Genomic DNA, 13,166 nt, shown 5'->3' on the forward strand with positions numbered 1-13,166 from the left:
CGTATGACTTCTGGCTATTCAGAAATCTTAAACGACCGCGCCGAGAATACCGTTTTGAGTGAAATGATTACATTGAACATGAATCGCTACGCGCATTGGAGGCTATTTCAGAATTTGATGGCGGCAAATTTAATTATTGCGTTAATTTTGCGACAACCTGTATTAAAGTCCCAGAGGATACTTGGTCAAAGACCGGAAGTCGTGAGTTGCTTGAGTCATATGTAAAAGAATCGTTTCTGGCCACTCCCAAGTGAATGGCGATCAGAGAACTTTCCTCACTTGCGTGAACTTCAACACATGACTCCATCCTTTTACTTACGAATCTCTTATAAATTGTTTGTTATAGATTTTAGTGTGATTAAGTGGCAATATTTTGGTTTACATATGTACATACTTACAATTATTGCCTCAGAATATTAAAAATTTCCTTTTAAGTTGACTTCACAACATTCAACTATATAATTTTTTATTAATTTCATTAAATATTTGTTATATGCTGGAGTTTCCATTAAAAATACATAAACATACATATGCATTTATGTACATAGTCAGCTACATATATTGATAAGCAAATAAACAATTCGTGGCACTCCTCTTTGCAGTTTGCTTCGGTTTTCGCCGTTGTGTAGTCACGAAAAGGACAATTTATGATTTCGTTTTTTGTTGTTGTTTTTATAAGTATATTCAGCTACACACTTATAAAGTTTGAATATTGAAAAGTGCTTATATGCTTGTTATTATTATTTATTTGAGATAATTATGTAATTGAAAGTATTTGAATTACTTTTTTTTCATTATTTGGTTAGCCAAAGTTCGTAATTAAGTGACATTCTCCATACTAAACGAATCCTTTTTTTTTGCATGTGGTTGTAATATTCTTTTTTTTTTGTGGAAGTAAAACAAAGTCGAATGGCAGTTAACAACTAGATTACAATACAATACAATTACAACAAGTACAAATACATATAATCAACAGGCAAGTAATTAGCGAAAGAAATTAAGTGCATTTTTATTTATATATATTTGGAGAGATATGTATTTATGTATATATACCATAATATGTGTGTTTATTTTAATTTGCATTGCTGCCTTGTGGATGAGGGGGGTGCGTGCATTTTTGGATTAATTAGGTGCATTTAAAGACAATAAGAAAATGGAATACGACACTTAATATGCATAAATTTCAGTTAACATTAAAAGTGCAGAGGATTATTTATTAATTATGATTTTTTTTTGACGCTTAAAATGGTGTCGACATCAAAATTGGTTTCTCGCTTAACTTTGGCTGTGCTCTGAAAATTTGCTCCCATATAAATATGTAGTGTTGGACAAACACTTTGAACAGAAAACAGAAAATGTGAAATGACTTTAATGTTGGATATTTTACATGGTTGGATTTTAGAGTGTTTCTGTTATTCATATTATTTCTGTTGCTACTTATGTTTCTGTTGTCAGCAAATTTTCTGTTGCTGTTGGTTTTTAATTATTATTATTTCTTTTTGTATTTTGCAACTTTGCAATACATTTTGTGTGTTTCTGTTAATAATTATGTTTCTGTTGCTAATACTATTTCTGTTGTTCATGCTGTTTCTGTTGACAGCACATTTTCTGTTGCTGTTGGTTTTTAATTTTTATTCTATCTTTTCGTTTTTTTTTCTTTTCTGTTTGGAAACTTTGTAATATTTTTTCTCAGTTTGATTTAACGTTTTCTGTTTTTACAAACTTCTTACATTCATACATATACATTATATTACGATATGCTTCAATTAATGCCGCTAATGTTTATATTTATTTATATTTGTGTATTACTCGCACTAAATTAACTTTATTTTGTCTTCCAAAACATATTTTTTTTTATTATTTCTGATATAATTATTGCGTAATTTACTTTGCGCTATGTCGTTGTGGAAATTCTCGCCAACCGCACCGGACAACAGTTAGTCACTGGCGTGTGGTGGCGTTAAGAATTTGCCGTTATTGTCAGTCACAGCGTAGATTTCAGCCAAAATGACAAACAAAAAAACACTCGCTCCTCTCTGTTATGTGTGGAAAGCTGTGCCTCTTTGTCTGAGCTTTCATCAAAGTGAAATAATAATTCTTTGAACTTAAATCATTTCATTATAATTATTTATATTAATTGTGTTTATATATCTTATAATTTCTTTTTTATAATTCTGCTAGGTTAAGCTAATTTCAGCTTTGTGTAATCCCCCTTAAGCATTAGTTAAATATTTTATATAATTTATTTTTATTAAATATTTATATATGTATTTTTTGTTGTTTTAATTTACGCTTGGGTCAAGTGTACAGCGTTGTCTTCCAAAATTTTCAATCCTTAGCTGTTTGCGGATTTTCAAAAGGTTTCATATTTTTTGCATATGAAAAATGTCTTCCAAAACGATTTTTTTCTCTTGGTTTTTTTTTCTATTATACTCATTATTTTCTATACAATGTGTGCTTATTTAACATTTGTCTTCCAAAGTAGCTTAATATTACTACAAAAAGAGTTTATTTATGTATTTTATATTTATTTATATTTTTTTTATAATTTCTATATTTATTTCGTAGCTTTGGCTAAAAAATAATAGACCTATTTTGGCAATTCTATTTCTTGTACTTGCATTGAAATTTTTATTTGAAAAGCAGAGGTTAATGTTTAATATAAATAATATATTTTTTTCATTTTGAAAAGAGATATTTTCAATACATAAAAAATATCTGCAAAAAATAAAATCAAAGGAAGAAGAAATATATATATTTAAAGAGAAATAAAAAAATTTTTAAATTATTAATTTGTGAAAATCAAAAATTAAAACATTAGAATTGCAATTATTTTATTAAAAAAAACAACAAAAACAAAAAAAATATATAAAAAATATTGCAAATTTTTATTAAAAAAAAACATAAATATAGTTATAGAAACACACAATTTTTTTAAATTTTGAATAACTAAAATATTTTTTAATCAATTTTAATATGATTTTTTTTTAATTTACACACTTTTATAAAAAAATATATGTTTTTTTCGAAAAATATTAAAATTGGTTTATTAAAATAATTTTTAATCAATTTTAGTATTTTTTTACTTACGAAGTTGTAAATTTTTTAAATTTTTAGGTGCTTTAAAAAATAAAATAAATAATTTTTCTTAATAATATTAATTATTATTTTTTTAATACGAAAGATATAGATTTTAAAATTAAAATAAAAAATTATTAGTTTGTTGTGAAAGTTAAAAAAAGAGTTTTTTAAATTAAATTATGAAATACAATTTAAAAACTAGTAATTTTTATAAAAATTAAGAAATAAAACCAATAACCGATATAAAATATTTGAAAAAAAATTTAATATTTTCTTTTTTGTGATTAATTAAAAGGTACAAGCTTTTGAGTATTTTTCACGTGCTTCAAAAATATTCACTTAAAAACAGTAATACTTTAAATTAATCAAATTTGAAAATTTGGAAGCTGTGTTTACTAACTCAGCACAGTTTTCAAATAATAATATAAAAAAAACCTCAAATGGAATTTAGATTTCAAAATGTTAAAAAACCTTAAAAAAATTAATTTTCAATTTAAATTTTTTATAATTCTAAAACCTGTCAAAATATTTTCCATTACATTTTTCAAAACTTTTTTTTGTTTGAAAATTCGTCGAAAACTTTTCCTTTACATTTTTGAAAACATTAAATTTTAAAATTTTTTTAAATATTTCTTATAATTTTAAAATCTGTCGAAACATTTTCCAGTACATTTTCAAAATATTAAAAAAAAACAGTTATTTGAAAATCTGTAAAAATTTTTGAATAGATTTACAAATTTTAATTAATTATTAATTTGTCTTAAAACTTTACAAAATAGTTTACAAAAATATCTAAAATTATAAATAAATATAATTGATAACACGCCGAATATATAAAAAAAATTAAAAGTATTTAATAGGAGTATTTGTGTTAGCATATTTAAATATTTTTTTAATTAGAAGTATTTTTTTTGCATTGAACTTTTCAAATATTTTCCTCGATTTTTTTTAAACTTAAAATTTTTCAAAAAAATTTCCATTACATTTTACAAATTTTTTAATTTAAAATCTGTCAAATCTGTCAAAAATGAATTTAAAAGTTTTGGTTCATTATTACTTTGTTTTAAGTGTATTAAAAGTTTATTTAAAAAAATTAGATTTTTTTAAGGAAATTAGTTATTTTTTGTAAAAGAAAATTAAACAAAAATTAATTTCCTCAAAAGAAAATATTTAAATAAGCATTTCATTATGACTACTTTGATTTTATGCCATTTTTTAAATTTGAAAACCAAAAATTTTAACAAATAATTTTTTTATTATATTTTTTATATTAAATTTCTTCAAAAAATTAAAAAAAAAATAATTAGTTTTTGTCAAAAAAAAAATTAATTTTTCAAAAAAAAGTAAATCACTTTTTATGATAATTACTTCGATTTTATGCCATCAACAAAAAACCTTAAAAAAACGAAAACAACAAAATTTTCTTTCAAAAACCAGCCTCTAACTCGAAATGTTGCACAATATTTCATATTAACGCGTTTAATTATTTAACATTTTGTTTTTGTTTTTTTTTTTAACCTACAATTAGTCTACACTCTGAGATTTGTATGCCAGCTGGCATTTGTGTGCTCGCCACCGCTTGCGGCAAACCACACGCCGCCATGCTGGCATCCTGGAAGCCCTTTGGTGATTTTGTTGTTCTTATTTTGCATTCACGTTTTTTCCTTAAGAAAATTGTGCAACAATAACTGTGAAACAGAAAACCGTTAAGATTATTATAGATAACGGTACATAAATACATACAAATGCATGTAATTATGAGCTATGAATTAGTGCATAAGAGATTATACATTATGTATAGATAGTATGTATGCAGATGTGTGTGTATATATGTCTATATGTATGTATATATTGGCCTACATCACCTTGATAGCTATATAACTATATATCTATATATATATCTTTATATGCAAGTGTCTTACACTCTCGTTTTCTTTCATTCCGTTTCGCTTTATGCCTATAATTGTATTTGTAGTTGTGAATTTTTGTTTACGTTAGTTTAACGGTAAATTTTTCATTAACTATAATTCAAATTAATTACAAATTAATTGATTCGCATAGGGATTGAGTATTTTTTTTTAATTTTTTTTTTGGATTTTTGTTTTAATTTTCTTTATTTTTTTGCACGCTTCGTAGTTCTTCTCCGTTGCAATGCCTTGCCGCCATCTTGTGTGACTAATTTGAGCGCATAAGCCGCTATAACAAAAACAACAAACAAAATTCAACAAAAACCAACCACAATCAACAACAACACAAACAAATAACGGTGTAATAAAAACTCAAATGTTTTGCGAAAAACTTTCTTATTTGGAGCATACAAATCCGATTTAGTTTTGAAGTTGAAATTTTTACAAATCATTTACATAAATACATTGTGCTTACATATGTATGTGTGTTGCATAATTAACTATATACTTTAAACGTCTGTACGAAAATATATGTATGTATATTGTGTGTCATAAACAATAACGAAATACCAACAACAATAGGTTGTTGGTGTTGTTGTCGTCGTCAAAAATAAATTTTAAACCTTAGAGACCGCGCAGAGTAGTAATAACCAGCCATCAATTTCGCACAACATCGACACACTGTCTTCAACTGTCAACTTCTGTCATCAGCTGTCACCTGTGTCTGTCCACATTTCAATTTCAATTTGTTTGCATGTGTGTGGACCGTGTGGTTGGCATAGCGTTTCGCTGCTCTGCTAGACTTCTAAAAAAACGGCGCCAAATCACAATTGCAGAGTGACCCGCCATCGCCGGTTTTGCACAAAGAGACGCACAGCTCCTTCCAGTCTGGTGTGGTGCTCTCATCTGACGATCTATTTGATAAATTGGTCTTATCGACCTCCAGCTGGCAGCTGCTACAGCCGATCAGCGTTGTACCGCCATGCTCACAGAAGCTGCCACACGCCATATTACGTAATTCATACTGGCATGTCATGTTGGAGAAGGTAATCGAAGCTACTTCTTCGGGCTGACAGTCGCAACTAACATCACCTATACGGTAAGGATTTAACAAAAATAGACAAAGAAAAAGAGAGAGTCTTTGATTAATGATTAAAGTGACAAGAAGTTCGGGTTGTGATTATATGGAGAAAGTTATAGAATTTTAAGTTTTTTGAGGCAATTTTTCTGTGAAAGATTTTTTAAAATAGACATGAGGTCTACTGCTGGACAGATTTCTAGGTGAGCAAACACTACTTAAATTTAACATTATGAACTGAACATTCTGAAACTGACTGCTTCTTCTTCTTCTTAATTGGCGTCGACACCGCTTACGCGATTATAGCCGAGTTAACAACAGCGCGCCAGTCGTTTCTTCTTTTCGCTACGTGGCGCCAATTGGATATTCCAAGCGAAGCCAGGTCCTTCTCCACTTGGTCCTTCCAACGGAGCGGAGGTCTTCCTCTTCCTCTGCTTCCCCCGGCGAGTACAGCGTCGAATACTTTCAGAGCTGGAGTGTTTTCGTCCATCCGGACAACATGACCCAGCCAGCGTAGCCGCTGTCTTTTAATTCGCTGAACTATGTCAATGTCGTCATATATCTCGTACAGCTCATCGTTCCATCGGATGCGATATTCGCCGTGGCCAATGCGCAAAGGACCATAAATCTTTCGCAGAATTTTTCTCTCGAAAACTCGTAACGTCGACTCATCGGTTGCTGTCATCGCCCAAGCCTCTGCACCATATAGCAGGACGGGAATTATGAGCGACTTATAGAGTTTAGCTTTTGTTCGTTTTCAATTGCCTACTCAGTCCGAAGTAGCACCTGTTGGCAAGAGCAATCCTGCGTTGGATTTCCAGGCTGACATTATTGGTGGTGTTAATGCTGGTTCCTAAATAGACGAAATTATCTACAACTTCAAAGTTATGACTGTCAACAGTGACGTGAGAGCCAAGTCGCGAGTGCGACGACTGTTTGTTTGATGACAGGAGATATTTCGTTTTGCCCTCGTTCACTACCAGACCCATTTTCTGTGCTTCCTTGTCCAGCCTAGAGAAAGCAGAACTAACGGCGCGGGTGTTGAGGCCGATGATATCAATATCGTCGGCATACGCCAGCAGCTGTACACTCTTATAGAAGATGGTCCCTTCTCTGTTTTGTTCTGCAGCTCGAACTATTTTCTCCAGGAGCAGGTTGAAGAAGTCGCACGATAGGGAGTCGCCTTGTCTGAAACCTCGTTTGGTATCGAACGGCTCGGAGAGGTCCTTCCCGATCCTGACGGAGCTTTTCGTGTTGTTCAACGTCAGTTTACACAGCCGTATTAGTTTTGCGGGGATACCAAATTCAGACATCGCGGCATAAAGGCAGCTCCTTTTCGTGCTGTCGAAAGCAGCTTTGAAATCGACGAAGAGGTGGTGTGTGTCGATTCGTCTTTCACGGGTCTTTTCCAAGATTTGGCGAATGGTGAATATCTGGTCGGTTGTTGATTTTCCAGGTCTAAAGCCACACTGATAAGGTCCAATCAGCTTGTTGACGGTGGGCTTTAATCTTTCACACAATACGCTCGATAGAACCTTATATGCGATGTTGAGGAGGCTAATCCCACGGTAGTTGGCGCAGATTGTGGGGTCTCCTTTTTTATGGATTGGGCATAGCACACTTAAATTCCAATCGTTGGGCATGCTCTCGTCCGACCATATTTTACAAAGAAGCTGATGCATGCTCCCTATTAGTTCTTCGCCGCCGTGTTTGAATAGCTCGGCCGGTAGTCCGTCGGCCTCTGCCGCTTTGTTGTTCTTGAAACTGACTGCTTGGTTCCATAAAATTATGGTTGAATATTTGCTCTAATCGAAAAATGTATGATATCATTGTATTTCAGCTTTATTATGGGAAGTATTCCGAAAGCATGTTACGAAAATTTATGCGTTTTAGATGCATCGTTATCGCAGTTCATTCCGACCCTATTTAATATTAAGATTTGATGTTGGCGTCTACCGAATTTCTAAACAAAGAGCCGCTTCGGCTTGAGTTCAACAATATTGGTACCCTACACACACTTTTTATTCTTCGGGATTGGCAACCCTGCGTTTGCAATCTGGCATCTCACAACTTTATCGTAAAGTTTGACATTTTTAGCATTTTTTTGCCAGTTGTCTTTCAAGAAATCAGGAAAACCAAATCACTAACTTTTCATCTCGACAATGCTAGCTTTCACACATCGACTGAAGCAACTGCATTTTTGAGGACCTCCATATACTTAGATTGACTTGGCACCGAATGACTCCTTTTTATTCCCGTTCGTAAAAAATAAACTAAGATGTTAATATTTTTAGACACCTGAAGAGGCCGTTGATGCGTTCAGAACGCATGTTTTGGAGATGCCTCCATCAGAGTTGCAAGAGTGCTTTAGAGCTGTAGACACTTCTTAGTATTCGATATATCGGTTGCAAGCGCTTATATTTTTAAGAGTTTTTTGAGAAAACACTAGATTTGATTAACCTAAACTTCAAATCTAACCTAACTTCCATAGGGATGTGTATAACTTCCTACGTTAACGAACAAATATTTTTAGTATAAAATGAACTTGAAAACACAATAAAAAAAACAGTTACGGACGAAGTTTTAAAAATTCCCAAATGAAAATTGATGAGCAAAAAATTAGGAAAATTTAAATAGCTGGCACTCAAAAAAAATCAGAGGAACCTATTCTAAATAAATTTCAACCATTATGGTGTCTCAATTTCTCTCTTCTCAGACCTCAACGAAATCGGCGCAAAAAAGTAATCGCCAAGACTAAGGCTGGTTCTCATCATTAACTCACTTTTAACTATAAAAATCGGTGCAATACTGCCACATTACAGTGCAGAAAATCACTTGAATGAAGATATCGTAACCAGTCATTCCTTTCTTCTTATGATTTCTGGGATTACAGTAATGTGTTACATACATATATTGAAGTCTATGTTCGTACCTATATAAGTATAAACTAGATATGTAGTTAGTTAATAGCTGGTATTCATTATAACTTTTTCTGATCTCGCTACATTGGATGCCCCACACTTATGTATGTAGTAGTAATGGATTGATAGTCATCGTAGTTGAGATGAACTGTAAAAACAACTACAGATGTGCACCATGTGAAGACCCGCGTCCGTGGAATCTATGTAATCGAAACAAATCTGGTTTTTCATTCAGTCAAGTACTACCATCTCGTATACAGTCCTCAAAACTGTTTAAGGAGGCGCTTCAATAACAACAACAACAAATTATCAAACGCACAAACTGTTTCCATATCCATCCATCCTATATGTCGACTAGTGCGTTAGAATCTGCTATCTTTATCGATTGTCCAGTGAAAATTTCATGACATTTCATTTATTGATTGATTGAAATTTTGGTTTAAAAACCGAAACGTTTCAATTGACGAAACAAGTTTATGGCGATGATTGCCTATCCGTAGCAGAGTGCACGAGTGGTTTCAACGTTTTCAAAGTGGTCGTGAGGACATAAATGAAGATCAACATGTGGGCCAATCAAAATCCGTGATCACCGGAAACTCCATCGAAACTGTGCGTGAATTCATCAAAAATCAGCCGAAATCATCATAGAAATTCATGGAAATGGAATTGAACATCTCCAAAACATCGATTTATCGCATTTTCAACGAACATTTGGGCTTACGACAGGTGTGTGCACGGTTTGTTCCGCACAAATTGACTGACGACCAAAAATTGCTCAGAATCCAACATTCGAAGGACGATTATTTGACCAAAAATCACATTTTAACCATTAACCACTCCTCGTATTCACCTGATATGGCACTGTGCGACTTCTTCCTTTACGGAAAAATGCATTTGCCCATGAAAGGAAAGCGTTATGCAGACGTAGAGGCCATTCAAAAGGCTTGCACCGGCATACTGGCGGCCATACCGGTCAACGAGCTAAAACACTCGTTTGACATGCTTTAGGACCGTGCAAAAAGCTGTATTGAAGCAGAAGGAGACTATTTTGAACAAAATCATTTGATTTTGCCGAAAAAACCATTCGTTTTTTTTTGTTAAGTCCTGTTTACTTTAGAGCGCACCATGTATATATAGTATGTTGAGCTAACCCGACTTTTGGAAAGAAAAATGGTCAAAGGCGTGATAGTTGCTCCACATAAAACGAATTTTTCATTTTTGGTGTTATATTACCGAGTTTAAGAAAAAAAATGAAGTTTGGACTAACATACCACACATATAATTTCTATAACATTTGAACCCTAAACGGACTATATTGAGTTTTCTAAGAAGTTTATAACTCCCAGAAGGAGACGTGGGAAACCTTAATATTGTACTGTCATCAAATTGAAAGGTGAAATTTATACTTCACGTGTTTTTCGAATCGGTAAATTTGGTAGTATTATTAGCGACATCTGTGCTAAATTTCACGTTAAAATATTCATAGTATTTGAGATATGCGTCGTTTTGTGAGGGTCTAAATGTGAATTCTTCGACTTTTCCTATGTCTGAACTTATTGAACAAAGAAGTGAGATAATGCACCATCTCATACTGCATTGGTTATTCGTGATCATTTCGCCACTTTTCAACTATTATCGTGCCGTAACCACCGCACTCGCCTGATTTACCTTCGTGTAACTTTTGGCTTTTCAGCAAATTCACATGACCACTCCGAGGACACCGTTTTGACTCAATTGAGGATATAAAAGATGAATCGAAGAAGCCGTGATGGCCATCACGACGGAGGATTTTTCCAAGTGCTATGATGATTGGAAAATTCGTTGGTATAAGTGTATTGCAGCTGGAGGGGGTTACTTTGAAGGAGATGAAATGGGCAAAATTCACCTTTCAATTTGATCACAGTAGTATGTGTATATAGTAGTCGATATAGACGGACATGACGTCTATCTGTATAAACTCGAATTAATAACCCAGTTTTCGGGATATCAATCTGAAGGTTTTCGCACACCATTTTCTCCCCAAGAAGCTGCTAAATTGTCGAAATTGACGACATAGAACCAATATAGACTAAAGCTGCCATACAAACTGACCGAACAAAGTTTTTGTAAGGAATCTTTTGTAACTGTAAAAGGTGTTCTAGCTTTGGTGCAGCTGAATTTAAAATTTTTCTTGGTTATATTATCGAACTTACCGAGCTGTAGCTTGCAGAGGTCCTTGCAAATCTCATTTTTGTTGTCTGCAAAGTATGATGGAAGCGACGGCTTGTCAGTGCTGTGACAGTAGGCAAGACATGGCGGCCCGCCTAGGCCAGCTCTGCAATTATCAAAGTAAAGTAAGGCTAAGCGTTAGCAAATATCTGCGCTTGTTCTAAAATCTACATTAAAATGCATTAAAACTTTGGTTTAAGCACAAAAAATATAAAACCCGAAAATTCGCTTAAGTTTCAACACAAAAACACATTTTAAGCTGCTTTCACAACACGCTTTGCATTAATCCACTTTTGACCTTAATGAAGATCTTATCACTTGCCACAAAACTTTTGCTGTCGGCTAATTGAATTATGACATAAGTTTGAGCTGAGTTAATTTTTTTTTTTTGATATACACAGACAAATATACATATACACACTCACATATTTAACATATATACACTCACATTTGTATATACGCACTTAAACAACACCAACACACAACTTCTTTTGGCTTCAATTTTATGCGCAAAAAAATATTCTTTTTCCACTTTTGCTCAAAGTTATTGCAGCTTGCAACAGTTGACTTACCCGCAGAGCTGCTGACACACCGAACTCCAATCCTGAACTACACTCTTCGGCGTGCTGATGTTGACAGTCAAAGCGTCGCCGTTGCCGTTGTCCTCGAGGCTCAACGCTCTTTGGCTTGGATACTCAGCGTTTGCGTGCTGCTTGCCAGCGTCAAGGATGCTAGTTACATTGTTGTTGTTAATGTTGCTGCTTTTGTTTTGTAGTTGTTGTCATTTTGGTAGCTGCTTGCTTTGCGTGCAACCCCTATTGTGGGCAGTGATGACGTCACAACGTAATTTACCACCGTTTTGGCAGGCACATGACGCGCCTGCGCCAAACCGATTGTGGCAACAACCAATAGCAGCGTGCGGAAAAGAGTTAGCGCCATATTTTTTCTTTATACAAACGAGCTGTGGAGCAAAGTAGCGTTGATAAATTAACTGGCAAACATACATATATGAGAGAGGTAGTGGGTACGCTGTGTGTGGCGCCACCGCAATGTGGGCGTTGAGACTCATGTGGCAGTGTGAAGTGCGAGTTGTTGGCGGTAAAGTGGCACCTTCGGGAGCAATATGGCTGTCAGCGGATGCGGAAGTGAGGTGCAAACGCAGCTATGTATATTCGTATGCATGTATATCTGTGTGTATGTATGTGTGTGTGTGTCGTAAGTGCTGCAAACAGCAGCTTTTGTTAGGCGGGTGGTATGAGCAACATTGGCTGCAGGCTACAGTAGTTGCATGTGTGGTTTCACATATATGTATATGTATGTATGTATATGAGTATGTGTGTGTATATATACATATATGTATGGGTATGTGTGTATATGTAATTTTTTGTAATTTTGTGTGTAGGTTTCTAACAATGCAAGCAAAATATACTCATAATAAACGCGCTGCAGCAGAAAACGGGAGCGCACATACATATATACATATATAGGTGAATATTTATGTATGTATATGTGTATGTATAACACATATATACGCGTACGGCAAACTAGCTATGTGTTTTTGTGCGTAATTGGCGTTCAAATGCAATTATTGAGCGATGTTGCATGCAAATGATGGCGCTGCCGCCTTTGTTGCTTTTGTGCTGCGCCAACCAATTGACGCCATTGTGCGGCGCTGCTGTTGCGCAACATTGCAACACTTTGTGTGGGCAACGATTTATCGTATATTTTGTATTATTTTTTGCACGTAAGTAGTAGTACCTGAAGGGTAGGCGGGCGGCGATTTGGGTTGCCGACTAATGGCATTATGTACGTGGACGTTCAATGCTGTATCCTTATTCAGCGGGCACTTTTCAATATATAAGGAAAAATTTTATATATACATATATACAGTTATATTTATGCATTTAAATGCGATTATTTACATAAAGTTGTATTTTATGCCTAAAAACGATCGATATTTCCAAATATTCA

The 13,166-nt window shown here is 33.8% G+C and overlaps 1 protein-coding gene across 1 annotated transcript; it reads right to left on the bottom strand.

The window, feature by feature from the left end:
- Window positions 1–4,574: 4,574 nt before the first annotated feature.
- Window positions 4,575–12,149, bottom strand: LOC126763408 (uncharacterized). The gene is given in 4 exon segments (XM_050480897.1): window positions 4,575–6,080; window positions 11,180–11,301; window positions 11,768–11,957; window positions 11,960–12,149. Coding segments are annotated over 4 exon segments (774 nt in total). The 5' UTR covers window positions 12,135–12,149; the 3' UTR covers window positions 4,575–5,793.
- Between the last annotated feature and the right edge of the window lie 1,017 nt (window positions 12,150–13,166).

The sequence above is a fragment of the Bactrocera neohumeralis genome, chromosome 6 (assembly GCF_024586455.1).
Source record: "Bactrocera neohumeralis isolate Rockhampton chromosome 6, APGP_CSIRO_Bneo_wtdbg2-racon-allhic-juicebox.fasta_v2, whole genome shotgun sequence".
NCBI lineage: Eukaryota > Metazoa > Arthropoda > Insecta > Diptera > Tephritidae > Bactrocera > Bactrocera neohumeralis.